Raw genomic sequence first — 20,553 nt, forward strand, 5'->3', positions numbered from 1 at the left:
GGAGTCCAACATCTTAATCTATCAAATGGAATGATTCCATCAAATAGAAGGTGGAATGAATCCATTTTAATTCATTCATTTGTCTAGCTTCCTTTGCTTTGCCAAATTCTTTCTTAATTATCCTGTCCTACTCGTAACTCCAATAGGAGTTGATAGGAAGAAGAAAGAAGCGTTTCAAAGTTCACGATGCATTTTTTTCTGAGATCTGTTAAGCCTCCGCTTAACGTTGAGTTCCTTTAGAAAGGACAGAGAAAAACTGAGAGAAATTCTGAACAGAGATAAGAATCCACTGAACTCAACTAAAAGATGATCTAAGGGCTGCCTTGTGTGACCGATCCTCGTGTCTATGTGGCTGCCGGCAGAAAAAGGGCAACATCAAATGAATGTGTTGAAAACACTCAGCACAGAATTGATTCCCAGCAAGCTGTCTCCGGGCTGCAGTGTGTGTGCGGTCAGTACACACCTTCGTGTGCTAATGCTAGTATTTAGGTGTCCGTGAACACCGTGGTCCTAGTGCCCTGGGATACGAGACGTGTTCCGATTGTTCCTGCTCACCATTCTCAGTGAAGCCAGTTTTTGAGAGAGCTCCAGAAGTGTGGGATTGCTTTCAAGTGAGGGTTTAGCCTCGCCCAGGTTCGGACTGGCATCGGATCCATCGGAAGAAGAGGGAAAAGAACTATTGCATCTATTCGAACATCGGTTACATGAGTGTTTTGTCTTCTAACTTTTGTCCTGTCTAATGAGAGGCAGGGGTTATGATCATCACCATCCCAGTGAGATCACCGTGTCCGGAGTCGCCGGCACCCAGCCCGTCAGTGGCAGGGGTGGGGTTCGTCACAGCTACTCGGTAATCAAGTCCATGTTTCTTGCTTTTTCACTGAACACCAAACACTTGTAAGATGAATGGAGCTCTTGTATGTGTGTGGGGGGGTGTCCATCTGAGTGACAGGAAGCTCTCAACCTGTCACTATCCAAGGATGATTCATAAATTCATCAACCCTCCATTGTATCCTCAACTCGGGCTCTGAACAATGTCTGTTTGATGCCTGAGACCAAGCTTCTAGGATCATTGTGAACCTTATGAAGACACACCTTCTGGGTCTCTCTGAAGCCATAGTGACCTTGAGTGTAGACCTGGGACCTCCTGGTGAGGCCTCACGCCTGAAGGCACGAGGCGGGTGACTAGCCCAAGCCTTCACAGGCAGCCGGAGACAGAGAAAGGTGGCCAGAGACTCAGGACCAGAGAAGCCCAGAAGAGTTTTCTCAAAAGGCAGGCCCCCGCCACTGCAAAATCAGAAGCTTGGGGCACAGAGCGATGGGCACTTTAAACAAGATCCCAGGTGAACCTCAAGCTTGAAAACTATTAGCCTAGGACAACGAGGCTTTTATTGCTGAAATTTGTTAACAGTGACAAAGGAGGTCTTTTCTTTAAAAAAGTTTCAGAATTCAACAGAAAGATCCTATCATTGAAAGACGGAAGGAAATCTGTCATCACGGATACGGTCTGACTGAACGCTTACTCCACTAAAATGCCCACATCAAACACGTAAATTCCTAGTTAATTCTGAAGCGTGTATTGAACATATCTTCCTCTCTATTCAGAATGGAAAAGCGGCCTCATTCTGAGGTTGGTCACAGCGTTTCTGCAACACTAAATTGAATGAAGTCACTCCAAATAAGTGTTTCTATGGTGATACGCGTTCTCAAGGCACTAAAGGTTTTGAATTGGTTTTAAGTAATTATAATTCATTGCCTTCCTCATCCTAAGCTTCGTTCAAAGCCTCGTCCTAGGAGAGAAGTAAGGACCAGAGATTGAGGAACATCCCCTTCTTGTGAGTTAAATTCTTCGCCATACAGAGAATATTCGCAAATCAGTAAGACAGAAGTGAGCGGGAGGAAAGACGGCAGTAAAGATGAATGTGCAAATCACAAAAGAACTGTAAAGACCAGAACACAAAAACATGTACCTGCAGACATCAACATCAATAATAATTTTAAAACCTGACAGGCAGATCCTGCTTGTTTCTTACCAAGTTGGCAAGTCTTAAAAAGTATAGGCACAATCGCCTTATTAAGGGTGATTTCAGAATGCACATCAGGTATTTAAAAATGTGCATTCTCTCACTCCCATTTTGAGGACTCGACCCGAAGAAGACAATTAAGCGTGGATGTGTGATTAAGTATGACACTGGCCATCACCATGTAGTGTATAATCAGCAGTAGTGAAAAACTGAGGGGAAACAAGCCAACAACAGTTTAAAACGAGCAATGGAATAGCACGCAGTTGCAAAGTGATTCCTATGTGACTTCATACTTAACCCCGTGGGGAAAAGCCCGATGCACTGTGGGTAAAGCGGCCCCGTTTCAGAAAGCGAGTGGCGGAGATGTGTGTGTAGCATCGCACTCGTGAAAGATGAGAGTGACCGTCGCCTGCGTGTTATTAGCCCTGGGCGATGCTCCCGGTTGGAAGGTCACGGAGATACCGTAGGTGCATGGTGTAAGCTTTTATTCTGGAAAATGCATCCTTTTTTGAATAAGAAAAAGTCATATATAATAAGAGAAGAAGTCCACCATGATGGTCAGGATTGGACCAGCCTGTCTTGTTTCCTGAATCTCTTTCGCGGAGTTCTGACTTTTGTTTGCCCTGAGGTCTGCAAGCTCCCTCAGCAAATGTTCGGCCGGAGACTGAGGGGGGCAGAGGGGTCTTCTGTGAAGTCTGGTGGGACTTGGAGGGGACCTCTGATGACTGGGGTAGGGCCCCCCCGCATGCCGGGGTCCCCCCTGAAAGTCCTCGTGTGGCGGCTGGGCAGTGAGGATGTGGAGACCCACTCACTGGTGCTGACCTGGCAGAGGCCCGAGATCCAGGTCACGTGACTTGCCACTCACGCAGGGTGACTTTTGAGAACGAAAGGAGGTGTTACTAATAGTTGTATTGGAAATGGACGTAAACCAGCACAGTCTCAGGCAAACCAGGGCACGTGGTCACCTTGGTCACGGGGAGTCACGGGCTCAAAGCACCAACTGCCGAGGAGAGGGGGAGCTGCTGACTCCCCCGTTTCAGAGGCGGAAACCAGGGGCAGGGTGGGAAAACGTGCTGCTCGGACGTGGCCAGGCCTCCTGAGTCGTGCGTGTGCACACTTTTCCGAGGCTTAACTTGGAAGATGCCTGCGTGTACGCCACTCTGAAACGCCAAGGCAGGGACTTAAGTGGGACTTTACAGTCTTCTCTCCTGAAACGCCACAGCCAAGGAGTCAGATCAAAGCTGACCTGCATGCCCCGACCCGTGTAGCTCAGCTGGTTGGGTGTTGTCCCACAGAGCACAGGGTCCCGGGTTCAACTCCCAGTCGGGGCACATGAGAGAGGCAACTGATCGATGTTTCTCTCCTGTTCTTTCTCCTTCCTTCCCCTCTCTCTCAGAATAAATAAATAAAATCTTTAAAAAAAACCTATGTCTTCTGGCTCTTAGAGTTCACTAAGAAAGTATTCTGAGCCCAGCTAGCTACAGGGGTGAAGCAGTCTCCTCGAATGTTCTCCCCAGTCTGAGTCTTCATGCATCTCATAAGTGTTTCTGCAACACCAGGAGGCATCCAAAAGTCCTGGTGCGTGATGCGGTGGATAGCTATGCCAGCTGTTACAAGCAAAAAGGAGCTTTTGTATTCTCCAGTTCACTAATAAAGGGGGAGAGGTGCATGGGTTCCCTGCTTTGTATATCTTTTTGCTGTTGAGACAGAGTGAAGCCTTTTCTTCCCCACAAAATTTCCCAGGGTGAGGTCCTTATTTCCATTTCCACTTTTCCTTTTAGCAAACATGCTTTTATGGCGCACACTTGCTCCCCCAGAGCTGGGTGGGGCAGTTGTCCAAGGTTTCGATGTCACGAATACCATACATCTTTGAACGATTCTAAGATACTTAACTTCCCACCTCCCTCATGTTGTGGTCTTTGAAATCAGATTGTTGTTGATATCTATGGAGTCTTAAACTGAGTTCCTCCAGAGAGGCCTGCAAATGCTCCTACTGGTCACCAGGGGGCAGTATCAACCAGGGATAGCTTTAAATATAAATTCTCTTACACAGACTGAGCTCAGGCAGCAAACCTACATGGACTGCTTTTTGAAGTTTAGATTCTTGGAGAACTCTTTTTTTTTTTTTTCCTTCACCTGACCAATGCCAGGGTATAGGAATGTGGGTTTCCTCTATCCTCGTCTGCTGGGTGGGTTATTTTTTTTCCTTTTTTCCCCCTGTTCATTCTTAGGCTGGAAGTGTAAGCCCAGTTCACTGGGGGGTGGGGGCGGGGAGGGGTCCTCTTAAACTCCCCATATTGGTCAGTTTTCTTAGCGCTGTGCAGAAAACGGCACAGCCCCCAGTAGCAGGTGGCTTAGAGTCACTGGAATATGGCAGCTGGATTTTTAGATCTGTGACCTTCGCTTCACCTCTGAGAGGCTCCTCTCGCCTTTTGTGAGCGGGGTAGCCATGTGTTTGCCGAGGGTGCAGGAAACTGACACACACATAACACCAGGCTCGGAGTCACGCTCCCTGGACCGCTCACTGATCCGGGCGTCCTAGGCCCTAGGACTGTTTGCTATTTCATCTCCCCCTCAAAGCCCTGCTCTGTGCCTGGTGCCCCATTCAAGGTTCAAAGGGGAGAAGAGGGTGGAGGTAACACAGGCTTGTCTTCTTGTACAAGGGTCTGGGGGCACAGTGTGGTGACCAGACAAGACCCTGGCTTTGGGGGTCACTGTGCGCTCAGATCGCAGCCCCTCTGTGACAGCTGGGGTTTGGATTTCTCTGTCAGTTTCATTTCATCACTTAGAAAACGAGGCTCCTAGTAACATCTACTTCTCCCTCTCCTTGTTCCTCTATTCGTGCAGGCAGCTTAGACTAGCACATGGTGCTGGGTCAACACCCAATGATTGTTACTTATTTCATTCAGTGTATCTTCTGCTCAGCAGTAAGGCAGCCCCTAGAGAGGGCCCCAGAGCAAGAGTCAGTGAGGGGTGTCTCTGTGACACAGGGGACGAACTTTTCTGACGTGCCCCAGTGCCCTCACCCTGGGGACCCTGTGCCATGCAGAGCACACGCTAAATGGCTGGACTGTGGTGGGTAAATCCTGCCTTTTACTTCTTCTAGGAGAACTTCCCCTGGCCACAGAGATCACCCTTAGACATCGTGTGCCTCCCCAGCTCCATTCCTACCCCAATACCAGATATCTGTAGACAAGGTTTAATTAAAAAAAAACATTCGAAATCATGTTTGCAGGGTTCAGGTCATTAGTGAATCGAGTATATCTTTAAGAAAAACGAACAAAAGGCTTTTGTGTAAGTCTGGACACTGGCAGACACCGGCCTTTCCAGCAGCTAATTGAGAAGATTCTTTGCAAGACCAGCCTGCTCGTCCTAGCTCCTTCAACATAGCAACCAGGAAAGAAAACGCATTTAATTTGGACCTTAAGCCCCCAATTATATTACAAATCGGAGGCGTCCACCTGCCATTTGGCACAGGGGTATGAGGGGAGGCTGTGAGAAGCAAAATGTTTCATCTTCTTTTGTTATGTTGGCACATAGACATAATACACTAAACCGGACTCCTGATGAAGATACTAATCCTGGAGCCTGCCACCTGTAGGGGGTTACTAGACCTCATTGGGAATGGTGCATGCGCACAGCAGTGTGAATTCTCCAAACCGAGGGACACAGAATCTCCCAGGAAGTTGACCAAATTCACAAAAAAATGGCTCCCTGGAGCTTTGCAGGTGAAACTCCTGAAATTCGCTTGCAAATCCCCTGCTGCTCTTGCCGAGGCTCTTGCAGGCACCAGGCACCTGTGCTCAGCCAAGGGAGGCCTGTCGGCGTCCATTGGTGCCGAGGAGCAGCCCAGCTCAGCAGGGACAGCGCTTCCCACAGCACTTCACAGTGTAGAGCTGGGGAGAGGAAGGGGCGCTGGAGAAGTCGTCGTCAGGATGGCGGTGGCTGCGTTTTTGGACACTCCACCTAACGAAGGCATGGCTTGAAGCCTTCCATGCCAACCTGTGAGGGAGGCATGTTCATGATCCTCACTGTACGCCTCATGCTCAGAGAGGCTACTCCACTTTTCGAAGGTCACACAGCAAAGCAGTAGCAGAGGCAGATTTCAAACCCAACTCTGGGTCCACAACCCATCTCCTTCCTATTATGCCTACATCAGGGGCCGGCAGGGAACTGGGAAAATGGGAGAGCACATGTCCCCTACAAGCGAAGTGAGACAGAGTTTATCACTAATGCTTACGTGAAGTTATTGCATGCCTTCATATATATTACATTACAAGGGTTGCAACTGATGAGAATTAACCTAAACGCAAAGGCAAGTGGGTGCTAATGTCACTTGCGTCGATAATATCAAAGTGGAAGGAACACCTGTCATGCTCTCTGGGCTAAAGGGCTCCTTGTTCTTTCCGTTCCTCTTTCCTTCAAGAGCCACGCTCGAGGCTCCTTATTTAAAAGGCATCTCCTCTCATGACCTTCAGTCTACTCATGATTTTCAAACAGAAAAACAAAAGACAATACCAAGCCAAACAAACAAACGAACAAACCACAAACACACCAACCAAAACCACAGCCCCTGGACTCTCTCTGCAGTCCCACGAACATTTACGGCAATTCACTTCAGAGAAAGAGCCACTCCGGAGACCCAGGTCTACCTTGTGCTCCAGGCTGGAGTCTTTAAACATCAGTGAGAATGGCTTGATATGCTCTCTTCGCAATTTATCGCCACTCCGCAAGTCGATGGTATGTTCTATGCGCTTGTTAATTTCCTCAGGCCCCGACTGGACATGCAAAGCTTGTGCAAGATGGTTTGGAAGTAGATTTATTGAATTTCTTGTTAGGGCAGCCAGAGTCTAGGGGGAAAGCACATGCAAACACAATAAAACTGCTAGTCCCCTTTGGATTAAAAAGAAACGCAATGTTGTTTAGATTAGGTTGCATTGCAAACAGTAATAGCATTCCATGCAGTTGTATTCAGTGAAACCTACAGAAGTTGGCAAGTTAGCATTTAGTTTAGAGAAACACAACCCGGTAAGTTAGCACATCGACAGGGACATGCCCCTTTCCTCTGTGTAGGTGCACTGAATTCTTTTGGTTCAGTTATTCGGAGAGTTGTCAGCTTGGAAGTGTTCATCAGGACCGTTTCTCTAACCAGTCACATCTCTGGTACGAGAGAAAGAGAACCAATACAAACAACAGAAAGTAAAGTGTATCCGAAAAGCCCACAGAAAGGATCATCTCCAGCCAAGTAGATTCCACATTTTCGTGTGGTCTCTCCTTTCATGGCGGTGGAGACTTGGGGACACGTGACTTGCATTTTTTTCCTTAGCATTCCTCATGGACATACAGCCAAGTGTGCCAAGATCTCCTTGAACTTGATAAAGATTGTTAGGGTTTTACATTTGACAAATGTTTTTTTTCTCCCCCATAGACCATTATATATCTATATTTTCATATAGATATATGTGTTTCATTTCCTTTAGGCAAAAAATGCAAGCAGCTGCAGCCTCTCCATTTCACAGGGTTAATTAACCAGCAGGAGGTGTGAGGAGGCGTGACCGCTGTGGTCAGTCACTGGGCGTGGCTGCGTGGATGCAGAGACAGCGTTAGCTTGTGCAGACCCCCCAGGTTTGGCAGGGAGGCCCCTGTCTCTAGGTCATTCAGTGCAGGTGGCAAGACCAACCGGCTGGATCTAGCCAAACACAGTGCTCACGTACAGCTCCACCATCAGACAACTTCTCTGACCAAAGGGGGGATTGCAGCTGATATCCCCCTGGAGAGGGCTTTAACTGTGCCCCCAGGAAGTTTCCTTGGGCGGACGCAGAGGATGGGGTGCATCTGTAGAGTGGGGGGGGCGGTGAACACTCCCTGCCTCCCCACCTCCATCCACACCCACTGCCTCTGCTTTTCTCTGCCAGCCCCTTGGCTTGGCCATGCTCAGAGCACGGGCTGGCCCGAGAGAAGGCGATGGGCTCACTGAATGGTGGCCCGTGAGAGCCGGGAGCCCCTCAGAGGCCCTTCCGCCCGGACCCTCTCTGTATCTGCGAGCCTCTCTGGGGGACGCGCGTCACCAGCTCATCTGCTGTCAGGTCAGATCCTCTGGCTTCAGAGCCGGAGCCTGGGCTTTGACCTCCTGGAACCCTCTAGCCCTTTCCAGAAGGATTCTTCCTATCATGCTGCTGGGCTCTTCATTTTCACCTTCGTGGAGATAGTACGGGTAACCTAAAGGCTGGGTCTCTAAAGACTTCCATACAGGGCTTCCCCACTGCTACCACTTCCTGCATCCCTCCTCCGCAGCTCCAGGGTGGAGTGATGGGTGCCAACGTGAGGAAGTAGAAGTTCATGCGCTTAGGGCACTGGAGCAGTTAGTTTCTGCTCCGAGTTACCCCGGAGGCTCCTACGGGGAAAAGATAGATGTCACGGGGAGGTACAGCAGGGGGAGGGCGGGAGGTAAGGAGGAGAGCTGGAGTGGAGGGAAGGAAGCAGGGACCACGGTTCCAGAAAGTGAACCAGCAGGGTCCGTGCAGGGCCAGAGAGCTCAGGCCCCTGGGACTTGAATGCATTAGAACAGCGTCCCCGAAGGCAAAGGACAGGGACTGTCCACCGCTCCGGGCACCTCCATGGGCTTCCCGGGCGGAGTCCTCTACACACAGTTTAGAAACTGACAACATTAGGCTGCCTTTGTCTGGGCGTGCATTCTGGCCTAGAGGTGCCCAGGCGCCCCCGGCGAGTGCTTGGAGCTGGATGGAGTCCAGCAGCTAGAGATCTGCGGGCATTCGTCCTTCCACACGCCCACCTCGCTCTGTGATTGGCATTTTCTTGCAGTTTTCTGTCTTTGAACTAAACTGGGCCTGTGGACTCGACTAGCCCCTCATGTCTTCAATTGCTTCTTGGACCTTGGAGTTTCACGGAGAAAGAGGGGGTTCGGGAAGCATTTTCAGGACTTAGGTATGTCCATCACAGCAGCAGCAGTTGTCACAACCCTACTGTGACCACCGTTCCATATGGGAACAGTAGCTTTCATAGCAAAGGTGGCATAATCTCAGAATACAATGTGGCTCCTTCCCATTGAATGCTTCTAATTCAATGAATACCTCATTTAATGAGCTTTGTCCTCATTTTTGTCATCTTGATGGGCATTGGTGACATGTCACCAGGGGCTGACACTTGCCCCTTTCCAGGGCACCTGTGCCATTGGCCACTTTTGAAAGGCAGGGACCAACCCAATCTCTCCCTTCCAGAGTTTCCCAAATTCCACCCCTCCCAAATTCCTGTTGTCTGTCTATGCGGCTCTTTCAAATGAGAGGAAAATCTTTTCCTTCCATCATTGCCACCAGGTTACAGCTGAGAGCTGGGGAGGAGCCCTTGCACTAACCTGTCACCAACGCTGAGGTGGAGAATTCTCATCCAGGGCAATTAACTTTGTTCCCTGCACCCATATCCCTAGTACTTCGTGCACTGCAGACCCAGTGATCCCTTTTCTCAATTGCGTAGTGACAATCGTGCCTGCCGTTGGGCCAGCAATCTCTCTGGTACCTCGTACCTCTGGGACATACACAGGGCGAGGAAAAGGAGGTTTGCCGTTCTGAGTACATGACACACGGAATTTATTCTTGCATTATTGTTTATCAACTATTGTATTATTTTCATACGAACAACTGTAAACCTACTTTTGCCCCACCCTGAATGCTCAAGGGAAGAAGACCAGTCTCAACTCAAGAAGTCAAGTAAATCGGAATCAGGAAGGATGACTGTAGGCTTTCATCCCCTGCCTCCCACCCCCACCCCCCACGCACCGCTGCAAAGCACGAGTGGCTTGCAGGTGATCATGGTTTGAAATTAACTGGGATCCTTCTCGTCATCCATTAGTAATGGCCGCTCAAATCTGACCATGTGCTCACCTTCAGTGGAATAACGCTGCTGACACCAACGTTACATACACTGATGTCCTCAGAGCGACTCGTCTGTAAGCAGCACTGGGAAGGTGTGCAATGCGCCTCATTTGCCTGTGTAGAGCTTGTACTGGAATGGGCTCGTTTTGATAGATTACGGCTTTTCCTTTTTAAGATCTGCAGCACCAGCGTGAGCAAGTTGGGATCACGTTAAAAATGAGGATAAGCTTTCAAATGTGATTCCAATCCTGAACTGACCTCCAAGAAGTGGAGACTGTTTTTTCATACAAACAATTTAAAGCTGTTGGCTAGAGAATTGGAAAAACAAATGGATGAAACGGAAAGAAATGGGAAATGCCATGAGAATAACTGAATTATATATATATATATATGTGCATATATACACACATATATATGCACATAATTATATATAATTGCATACACATGTGAATATTTCCATGTATAATTGAAGTATATATATTATATGCAATAAAAATGTGTACATCTACCTATGCATCACTCTAGCTGGCATTTTCAGATACCTGGGAGGTCAGGTCGGCTGACACGGGGGTCCACCAGAGTGTGCAGCTGAGCCAGCCCCTCCCAGGAGGCTCCTTGCAGAAAGGCACTGCAGCCCGGGACGGACCCTAACGCAGATCTGAGCCCTCCTCGGGCATTTCCAGAATCACCTCTTCACTCACAGGCGCTCAAGGCAGATTAAGGCCCAAACGAGAACCAGAGTCTCCTCTGAACCCACATTTCTGAACATTAGGGTTTGCCCAAGAGTCTGAGGGTTCTCGTGAAAATGACCCTCAGAGGTTCTGGGCGAGGCATCCTTTCATAAACTTCGTTGGAACGGGGTGGGGGAGTCAGGAGCCCTCCGAAAGCTCGTCCCTCGGTTTATGACCAGAAGGCTTTTCCTTGGGGCTCGTCTCCTATCTGTGTATACACTGGGGACCTACTTTTCTGCTGGTCCTGTCACTTCATGGGAGGCCCTAGCTTTTGGTATTCCTTCATCAGTTTGTGTCAGGCGGATTATTTTTTTCCCCCAGTAAGGTTTCAGGCTGAAGGCGCCCTTTCTAGAAACATCTGGTCTCGTTGAGTCAAAATCACGTTAGCAACTCTGGATCCCATAGTCCGGTCTCAAAACACCCTCTAAGGCATTTCTGTAGACTTTATACATCAACCTACACGGTTTCAGCGCTGAGGTCTGGGGAGGTCACCGCCCTGTTGCATCACGTGATCCTGCTGATGAATCCCTTCCCCAAAACTGTGTGCCAGGGAACACACGAAGGAAGGGGCTGCTTGCTCCCAGAAGGGTCCTGGGGACCAGTCAGCGCAGCAAATGCGGACTCATCATTTGTGTGCGGCCACGGCGCTTCGGCGCCCTCCCTGAGATCACCGCCTTCGGCTCTGCTGTTGATCTCTCTGTGCTCCGTGTCCACAGCAGTGCCTGGCACTAAGGAGCCACTCCGTGTGTGTTTGTTGAATGAAAAACTTCTGTATCCTTCCGCCACAGCCTCGCAGCACACATTATGGAATAAAGACGCCATAAGTTGTGCAGAAATGAGACTGGTAGACTCTGCTTCTTCCACACTTCTGTGGCCACAAAGTCCCCTTGACTGGAATAACCTCTGCGTGTTCCGCGGACTACCAGTTGAGAAACAGTGCTCTCCAGGTCTCTCCTGCTTTCGTTTGTAACGTCCACCCGGTGGACCTGCTTCTGCTCTCTGAATTAGATCTGCGAGGGGGACCCCTGAGCCCCCTGGAATTTATAAAACATTGTGCATTTATTCTTATATGTTTAAATTCCAGTCACCTTCCAAGTACTCTCCGTTTGCTGCAATACGCCCATTGAGACATCTTTTCCACTGCTCAAAACAGTTTTTGCACTTATCGATTCTGATGCCTTTTAGTGCTTCTGTCTTTTTTTGTTCCGCTTCTTCCACATCGGCAAAATGTTTCCCCTTGAGGACTTTTTTCACCCGGGGAAACAAAAAAAAGTTGCTTGGGGGGAGATGGGATGAATAGGAAGGGTGGGGCATGGGGCATGTTTGGCATGTTTGCCATGCCATGTTTGGTCAAACTGGCATGTTTGGTCAAAAACTGCTGAACACTCAGTGTGATGTGGGCAGGTGCACTTGTAAATCGCCCATCATGAAATGGGCAAAGACATTGAAAAAATTTTTAAAAATTCACTGAAGCCAAATGCAGCCTCTCACAACAATGCCAGCTGGCACACTGATCCAGATGGGTTCCTAGGACACTCCCCTGGCCGGGGAAGCCTGTCCTGCAAGGGGCCTGCCCTCCAGATGATACTTCCAGGGTTTTTGGGCCCCCTCTTGTATTTGTCTTTCTCCATGTGCCCCCCTTTAGCATCCATAGTTTTCTTCCTCAAGCTGGTGGGTTTGACCTCCCCAGTTACTCCCCAGTGGCATGGTTTCTGCATCTGGCACACTGGATGTGCTGCATGCACAGAAGGAAACCCAGTGCAGAGGGCACCCGGCTTTGTGCTGCAGCCTGGAACCTGCTGCTGCATGATGTATAAACACTTACTCAGTCCATTAGAGTCTGTGCATTGGAACGAGCAGCATTTGACCGCATGTCCTGCTGCTACTTAAAAAAACAATTCAGATGCTCCCTCCTCCAGGAAGCCTACCCGAACCTACACTTATCCTTAGCACAGCAGTACTGTGAAGTATGATAATTGCCCAATTGTGTGTTTGTCTGTTCCTCGAAACTCGGATCTCTTTGAGTGTCTGGAAGGTGGTTTTATCCATAACTGAATCTCTAGCATCTGGAAGATTTGGTAGGTCCTTAACAAGTGTGTGTGGAATGAATGGATGGATGGATGGGTGGATGGACAGATGAAAGGTAGTTCCCAGGGCACAGTTTCCCATCTCTTACTACTAAAAACACCTATGTTCTTTTCTGTTCTTTCCCAAATGGATTCTACATTTGAAAGGATCCTATTTACCCAACTGTATTTGTTAAATTAAATAAAAGTAGTTTATCTCCCCATTATTCAATTAAATGCCTTATTTTTGAGCAGCAGGAGGTAAGGTCATCACCATGATGGAGGAATATATTTCCAACCAAAAGCAAGAGCCTTGAAAGGCAGACTCATAATGCTTGTCCACGTGACGATGTACTGAGGTTCCTGGAATCTAAGGAACTCTGCTCCCATTGCCACCACCCAGAGCTGGCCGCTAGCGTGCCAGAGATGGTGGACAGGAAGGCACTCACCTAGAGCCCTTTCTGGGACCAGTGCCTAGACTACCGTCCGCTTGCGTGTCCATTCCCACGGGCCAGCTTGAAGAAGTCATCAGTGGAAGGGCTCCATCTTGTAGCTCCTCTGGGATGTGAGCATGGCCGTCTCAAGACTTAGCCGTAGGTGGCTGTGGCGTGAGCCCCAACAGTGAGGACCAGTGTGCAGCTGGTTTGGGAAAGACCCAGACTGGATGCCACCTCCAGCGGCCTCAGCAGCCTGGCTGTGGGGTCACCGCTGCAGGCTGACATGGCCTTTTCTTTCCCAAAGAGCTTCTTGTTTGGTTCGAGTCTCCGGCGGCCTCTGTGCAGAGAAGCAGCTAAGGGCCGATGGCTTCCTCCCCAGCTCCTGGTCCCCCTTCCATTGCCTGTAGGGCAGCGTTGCCCTGCACCCACCCGGGGGGCCTCTGGGGCTCACCTCAAACTTGCCACCTGTAGGGTGAGGGTCGGGAAGCAGGCAGCGACTTGACCTCTCAGGTCCTACCCTGCTCCCTGCCCGACCGTTCTAGGCAAACACGAGAAGAAATTGCCAGGAGCCAGCACTGGGTCTGAATGAGAACCCCTGGAGGTGCCTTCAGAGCTACTTTTTTCTGTGTGTTTAAAACCCCAGTCCAATCCCAGAAGACAAGGCTCCTACTCTTTTTTGAAAAAAGTTTTGTTAGTGTGTTTTTTTTTTAAAGAAAGCTCACTTCTTGGAAAAGCTTTGAGGTGATCCAGTCTGTAATGGTTCATACTGAGGGCCTCAGGGAGAATATGTTGTGTTTGAAAGAGGCACAAATATTTTTTGCTCAACTCTAGGCATGAGGAGCAGAGATGCGCTTGCATGTGAGAGGTAGTGCTTTTGGGGAAAGAAAGCTCTAAGTGGTTTTAGAGCTTTCTTTCATTGGGGTGAGCACTGAGTTGGGAGCCCTTGGGAAAAGACTCCCATGGGGCTTCTCAGAACCTGCCATGTAACAGTTTTTCCTTTTTATAGGAATGCAAGTGCTAGCGAATTCAACCGGTCTCCGTAAATATGGTATGTTAGTCAAGACTGTGCCAACCTTCGCTCAGGGACAGTGGAATATCACGTTCAAATGACATGTCTGCTTGCTTTTTAGTTAGGGTTCCTTTTTAGTTTCTCTTTTCTCATTTTGGATATTTATGCCACCATAATCTGCTTTCCAAACAAAGCAGAAGAATGTTTAATGAATTCTTACTGAGAGGTCTCTGGGATATCACCACGGATAGAGGTTTCAGTAATTTTCATAATAAGCTTGTAGCTTCCGCTCTGGGAAGTGAAATAACGAGGGTCAGAATGTCTGTTCTGTTTGCTGAAGGAGCCGTCAGACATTCCCAGTGGGCCCGTTGTGGGGCGCCCACGCCCCTCGGCCGCCTGGCGCCCCAGTCTTCAGTCCCGAGCAGTCAGCGTCAGTCTGGGGCCCAGGCGTGTTGCACAATCACTGCTCCCCACCTGTAGGCAGAACCTGAGGTTTGCAGATCTGTTAGGGAATAAAGGATGTGTGAAATCCTTGGGTCGGCCTTTGTCACTGTGTGTTCTGAAATTTGAGTCTGCTAGTGACTAAGAGAATAGAATAATGGTAGAGAGGTGCCCCTAGTTCTGGCAGATCCCACAATAAGCATTAACATGTCTCAGTTTGCTTCTCACTTGAACCCCACAACCTCACTCTTAACCATCCGACTGATACTGACCAGCCAGGCTGTTAGGGCAGTTTATTCATTGGGATTTAGAGCCCAGATGCTCTAGGTTGTCTTCCCGGTACGTTTCCCTGACATCGAAGGTCTTTCTCCTCGCTTCCATTCATCATACTTGTGGCTCCTGCCTTTGGCTGCTGACACACTGGTCTTGGTTCCCTTTGGGTGAGGTGTGGGCCAGTGGGCAGTTGTGGCTGACTGTCCAGGCCATCCACAATTCCAAATGAGGGGCAGAGTCCTTAGGGCAGGGGACTCAGAGCCACAGGGACCACCTCCAGCATTCCAGATTTCGTCCTTGGGCTCTGGTGCAAGGACCTCAGAGCCAGGGTAATCCGGGACAGGTGGTGTCTGACAGATTCTGCCTCACCTGGGGAGCTTGTCTGGCTCCTTTGACAGGTCCTCTGTTGGTGAATTCAGGGCTCCTTGCTTTGTTTGACATTATCCTCTGAGCGCCTCAGAAAGATGCTAATCTCAGTTTGAGAATGTGATTGTGCCTGAGTCATTAGGCACCTGGCCCGTTTTTAATCAAAAAAAGTAGTTAAACTTCTGTACAATTGGCCAAAACCGAACTTGGCACCTCCCTTGAAATGTGGCCACTTGGAAGCCACGTGCCTGGAGTCAAGCTGCCCATTGAATTTTCAGCTTTTGAAGTATCACATCCACAGTAATGTGTGGAACCTACACGCAAACTCCAGCACCGACCTCATCTCAGGGTTGGGGTGTAACGAGGTAGTGGAGGGATGGGGTGAGCCCAGGGGTGCAGGCAGGGTTCCTGCTGGGGACATGACTCGTCCAAGGGTGGAGCTGGGGACAGAGAAGCCGACATATGAATGGTTTGTTTATACAAACCATTGTCCATCCCATTGAGTGGGAACCAAAGTCCGTACTCATAGCACTGGAATGGCTGGGCTGAAAGGTCACTGGCTGTGGCTGGAGAGGTGACCACCTTCCCAATGACCAGATGACCTTGGGTTGGCCATCTGAATCACTGCAGCTTACACATCAGGACCTAAGCTACTCAGTGTCCTTGTGAACAGAACAAAACAAAACAAAATATGTAGGTTTTTCAGTAACATCAACGGCACTGGGGAAAATGCAAGGTGTGTTGTGTGTGTGCGCATGTGTTCAGAACAGAAATTTGAAGAAAACTGAAATATAAGAATTACCTACACTTTCATCTTTTAGAAGATTCTGAAGTAGCGCTTTATATTTAGGATTATGAAACAAGTATAGTAACTCCTCATTTAATGTTCCTGATAGGTTCTCGGAACAGCACCAAAAGGACATAACAAAACCAATTTTACTAAAGGCTAATTCGTATAAACTAGAGTTCGGTTCCTAGGGCATCTCCTCAGTGTTGTAACAAAATGACTTGGTTTGAGGATGTGCTGTAATAGACTGTGAGTTGCCGATAAATTGCTCATGTTTATTGTTTTAAGTCTATAGGTCTGAGTTTTTTTCGGACTCCTATTATACCATTTGATAATTAAATTGAGTTATTGATGCTTTCCTTAATTTTGTTGCAATGAGCTACAAACCACTGCTCTTCAAGAAGCCGGTCTCCCTTCCTCGCCACCAGTTATGACAGGACAAACTAGGGGAGAAAGAGGAGGTAACTCGGATTAGGATTGAACTGTTATGTCTTTGGGGCTCTGTGGCTTCTATCCCTCTGATCCTAACTTTTATGCCCCACCCTTGCCTCTTGGAACTTTCTCATTAATTCAGCTTTCCTGGGCCCTCATTACTCCCAGTGTTTGCATCTGAGCTTAGCACTTACGAGCAGTCCTGTGTGAAGGTACTCTGAAGACAGTGAATCCTGAGTGAGTGCCTATGATGTGTACTAAAGTTCTTACCATCTCGTGGTGTGATGAGATTCTCTACGCCACCAAAGGTGACATAAAAGTCCTAGAGTGGGAGGGATGCAAACAAAATCTAGGGGGTCATTACCTAGAATTCAGCAGCAGTGGTATAGAGATCCTTGAGATGTGGGAGAACCTTTCAAAAAGTTCTATTGATACCCAAGGAATTACTACTTTGATTCCTTTTTGACCCCAGGTGAGGTAAAAAAATAAATGCATACACAAATAGTCAAAGATGGGGCTGGCCAGGCCAACCAAAATGTCAAGCGCCCTTGCTCTGGGCTGGAAGTAAATCCCTGGAGGGAAGTACCATTCATCACCCCAGGCAGAGCCGGGCCGTGGCGGGGCAGGGTGCATGTGCCAAGTTGTGTGTAAACAATGGGAATCCACAGTTCACTCCCACCATGTGCAGTTTTGTTTGGAAATGAAAACCTTTATACATATGAACTGCACCAGGTCAAAACAACAAAATGTATTATTGGTGGGGAAGAGATGGGTACATACTGATGGAGCTAAATAAAGACATTTTATAATAAAAAATCTTAGCCTGGTCATTGGCAAAACTGGCACCATAATTAAGAAAAACAAACCCAGTTCTTTTTTTTCAAATCTAGGAAATACAAGAAGTCAGGAAAGAAAACCCAGTTTTTTGTTTGTTTGTTTGTTTTTGCTTTTTCTCTTTCTACCTATCTTCACACATTTAAAACAGCATACATTGACCTTAAATTGTATTTCCCCAGGACACTGTGTTAGGACTCCCTAAATAACTGATCAGCCCCTGGTTTGTTTAGACAAGTTTCTGGCAGTTATCGGCCACTGGTGACCAGGGCTTGCATGCTGTACACTCGCCAACTTAGGTAACGTGTCCTGACTGCAGTTCTCCCTGAGCCACCAACTCGTCTCTCCCTTGAATTCCCCCACCCTAGTTTATCCCTGCAACGTCAGAGGAAGGAAGGATGACTACTCAAAGCTCTTCAGATTGCCTCCTTCATCCACTCAGTGCTCGTAGGAAGGCTTCAACTCCGCCTGTGTTTCTGAAGAGCGTGAAAAAGCAGACCCTACTGGTGATTCTTCCTGGCTGCACCCAGCAGCTCTCTTCTGAGACGGGGCTGCGCACGGCCTGGGGGCCGTGTTGTCAGCAAGAGTTACTATGTTACTGGGAAAGTACGGATTCACTCAGGGCCGTGACCGGAGCTCTTCACGTTCTCCACCCCCCACGTCCTGCAAAATGTCCCATGCAGCGAACATCAGAACTGACTCTAATGTCCCAATGGTTACAAACAAACTGCCTATGGAGAAATATGTGCCTGTGACTTCCTGCACACTAAGACTGAATATGGACAATCCACTATTCGGCAGCTCCTCACGGGAGCAGTGACCTCAGAAAACACACCTTCTTGGGTGTTTTTAGGGGTCAGAGTTCTCTGTGGGAAAAGGCAAGTCTGCATTTTGGTCTCGAAGAGGAGAAACCAGGGGGAAAAGCTGCCTCACTCTCCCCCTCCGTCTGGGGTCTTATGTTCTCATCCTCGGTCCCATCTCCCTGCTTGTCTGTAGATCCCAGCTCAGCAGCCACTTCCTCGGGGAAGGAGGTCTTCTCCAGTGACCCCGGACCCGTCTTCCACCCTCCGCTGCTCTCTGCTGCTGGCGCGACAGCAAGTTGGCAGTGGTCCTGAGGGCGTGTCAGTGACACCTCCGCACCGTGAGCTCCTGGACAGCCCGCCCCCACCCCCCTCCTCCCTCCTTTGCCCTGACACCCGCCACAGTGCCTACAGACGGCAGTTACTCAGTAAGTAGTTGATACACGGGTGACTGAATGAAGGAGGGAGTGAATGTACATCTTGCAGGGGGCACAGGCTTGCCCAAGGTGAGCGACAGAAGCAAAATGAGTTGGAATCAGGCATTCTTTTTCTCATGGGCATTTCTGTGCACAAGAAAGGGGCCAGGCACTCAGTTTGCACCCTGTCCTTCAGAGGCAGAAACAGGAGGGAAGGAACCAAACCCCAGGGGTCAACATTCCTCAAGAAAAGAACATTATGGTCATGGTGGAAACAGGGTGAAAGACAAAAAATGGCAAAAGGTGTTGATGTTTGCAATGATGTTTGCGTGCCTGTCTCCATACAAGCAAAGTTCAGCTACCCAGAATGCTGAGAGAAAGGGAAATTTTTACCCCCTAGTTAGGTGAGATATACTTTTTTTTAAAAAAACGTCTTATTGCTGAATTTGATATCCATGTTTTCAGACAGTTCACTAGGGGAAGAGTCATGCTGAACTGTTATTCTGCACGAGGGTCAGTGCAAACAGCAGGTGGTACCCCCATTGCTTCCTGGAGAATTACTTGTTCTCTGGGCTTCGGATTCTGAATGGAGGTAACGCAGCCGTGTGGTCACAGACTCCCAGCATGGGCCGGAGGCTGAGAAACGGGACAATGTCAGAGCTGAAAGGAGGCATCAGGATCAGCGGTTCAGCTCTGTCCCTGTACAGATGGGACAACTGAGGCTTGGTGGGTGGGGGCGGTTGCCCAAGGCCGTAGAGCAGTTACGTGGAGAAATCCAGGCTAGAATTCAGTTACCTCGAGTGTCCTTTGAGGCCTTTTCCAAATCACGGTCCTCTAGAGCTTCATCCCAAGATCACCACTCGCAGCCGGTGGGACCAGCTAGTTCACTAGGAGGAATCAGGGTTCCCCAGCGTCAGGCTGCCATGAGGTGATCAGACGAGGATTCTTCCGTTTATTCCGGGGGCTATAGAACACAGGGTCTGCGGAGAGTCCCAGTGTGGACTCGTGAAGTGAGAGAAACCGAAGCACATCCCTGTGCCCTGCTTCTCAGCCCAGCTGCCGGCCCCACGCCCTCCACACTTCCCTTTCCCTCCGGGCTCAGCCCTCCCCGGTCCCGGTGGGACCAAAACAAACGGCTGTTTGTGTTTTGGACGTGGGTGTGAGAGACTGCCCAGCTTGGCCGTTTTCCACGCAAGTACCCGGTCCCATCGGCACACTGGGAGGGGGGATGGGCGGGGGGAGGTGCTACCTGGCCGGATACGGCAGGCTGGAGGAAAGTCTGGTCACTTCCTAGCGCTTTCACAGAAAACTACTAACTCTCCCTGGTGAGCGACCCGACCTGTCTTCCGAAGGTGGACACACCCACACACCCTGTCTTTAAGGCTGACCTGCAAACAGGGCAGAGGGTGGAAATCCAGCGCGTGTCTTTATCTCCAGGCCACGGAAGGGACACAGCGTGGCCAGATGGGAAGTGTCGGGGGTCGGACATAATTGGGTTCTCGCTCCAGCTCCGTTATTTACAAGGTACCTGTCCCTCAGGGAATTCATCAATGTCTACGAATGACATGTTCTCATTTGTAAAGCAGGCACATCAGACTTACATGGTCAGGTTGGCTCTGAAAATTAAGTGGAAAGGATGTGAGCGCCATGCCCAGCATGGTCCCTGGCCGCGAACTCTCTACTTCTATTATAGTGGCACTGGGAAAATTTCTCTGTCCTCATGGCAAAGAAGCACATTCACTTTCTGTTTGGTTATGTGGAATATAGAAACTCCAATTGTGTCTTCAGTATTTGCCCTGCACATATTGACTTCATGATGACAATAATGACCAAGGACAATAGACTTTGTAGAAACGGCTGATGAATGCAAAGGAAGTACCAAATGCGTGCTTTTCTCCAGATGACCCCTTTCAAGGGCCTGGAGGAGTAAAAGAAAACTGCCCAGATTCTGATGGCACGATACGTATGAAAGGGATGGATGGGGCGATGGCCAGGATGTCACAGGATATGAGGGACAGACCCTGGGCTCCGAAAGGGGCTTCACTTCTTAA

At 49.1% G+C, this 20,553-nt stretch overlaps 1 protein-coding gene across 3 annotated transcripts in view; it reads right to left on the reverse strand.

Annotated features, from left to right (window-relative positions):
- Window positions 1–20,553, reverse strand: part of ADCY8 (adenylate cyclase 8) — a 156,817-nt gene that overhangs the window by 48,395 nt on the left and 87,869 nt on the right. For 2 of the 3 annotated variants that reach the window (XM_036031428.1, XM_028533875.2), the window contains exon 8: window positions 6,674–6,871. The exons of the other annotated variant lie outside the window; for it this stretch is intronic. In XM_036031428.1, coding sequence (XP_035887321.1) covers window positions 6,674–6,871 — 198 coding nt within the window. The remainder of the gene's footprint in view (window positions 1–6,673; window positions 6,872–20,553) is intronic. 3 annotated transcript variants of the gene reach the window in all.

Source organism: Phyllostomus discolor, chromosome 7 (genome assembly GCF_004126475.2).
Source record: "Phyllostomus discolor isolate MPI-MPIP mPhyDis1 chromosome 7, mPhyDis1.pri.v3, whole genome shotgun sequence".
NCBI classification, from domain to species: domain Eukaryota; kingdom Metazoa; phylum Chordata; class Mammalia; order Chiroptera; family Phyllostomidae; genus Phyllostomus; species Phyllostomus discolor.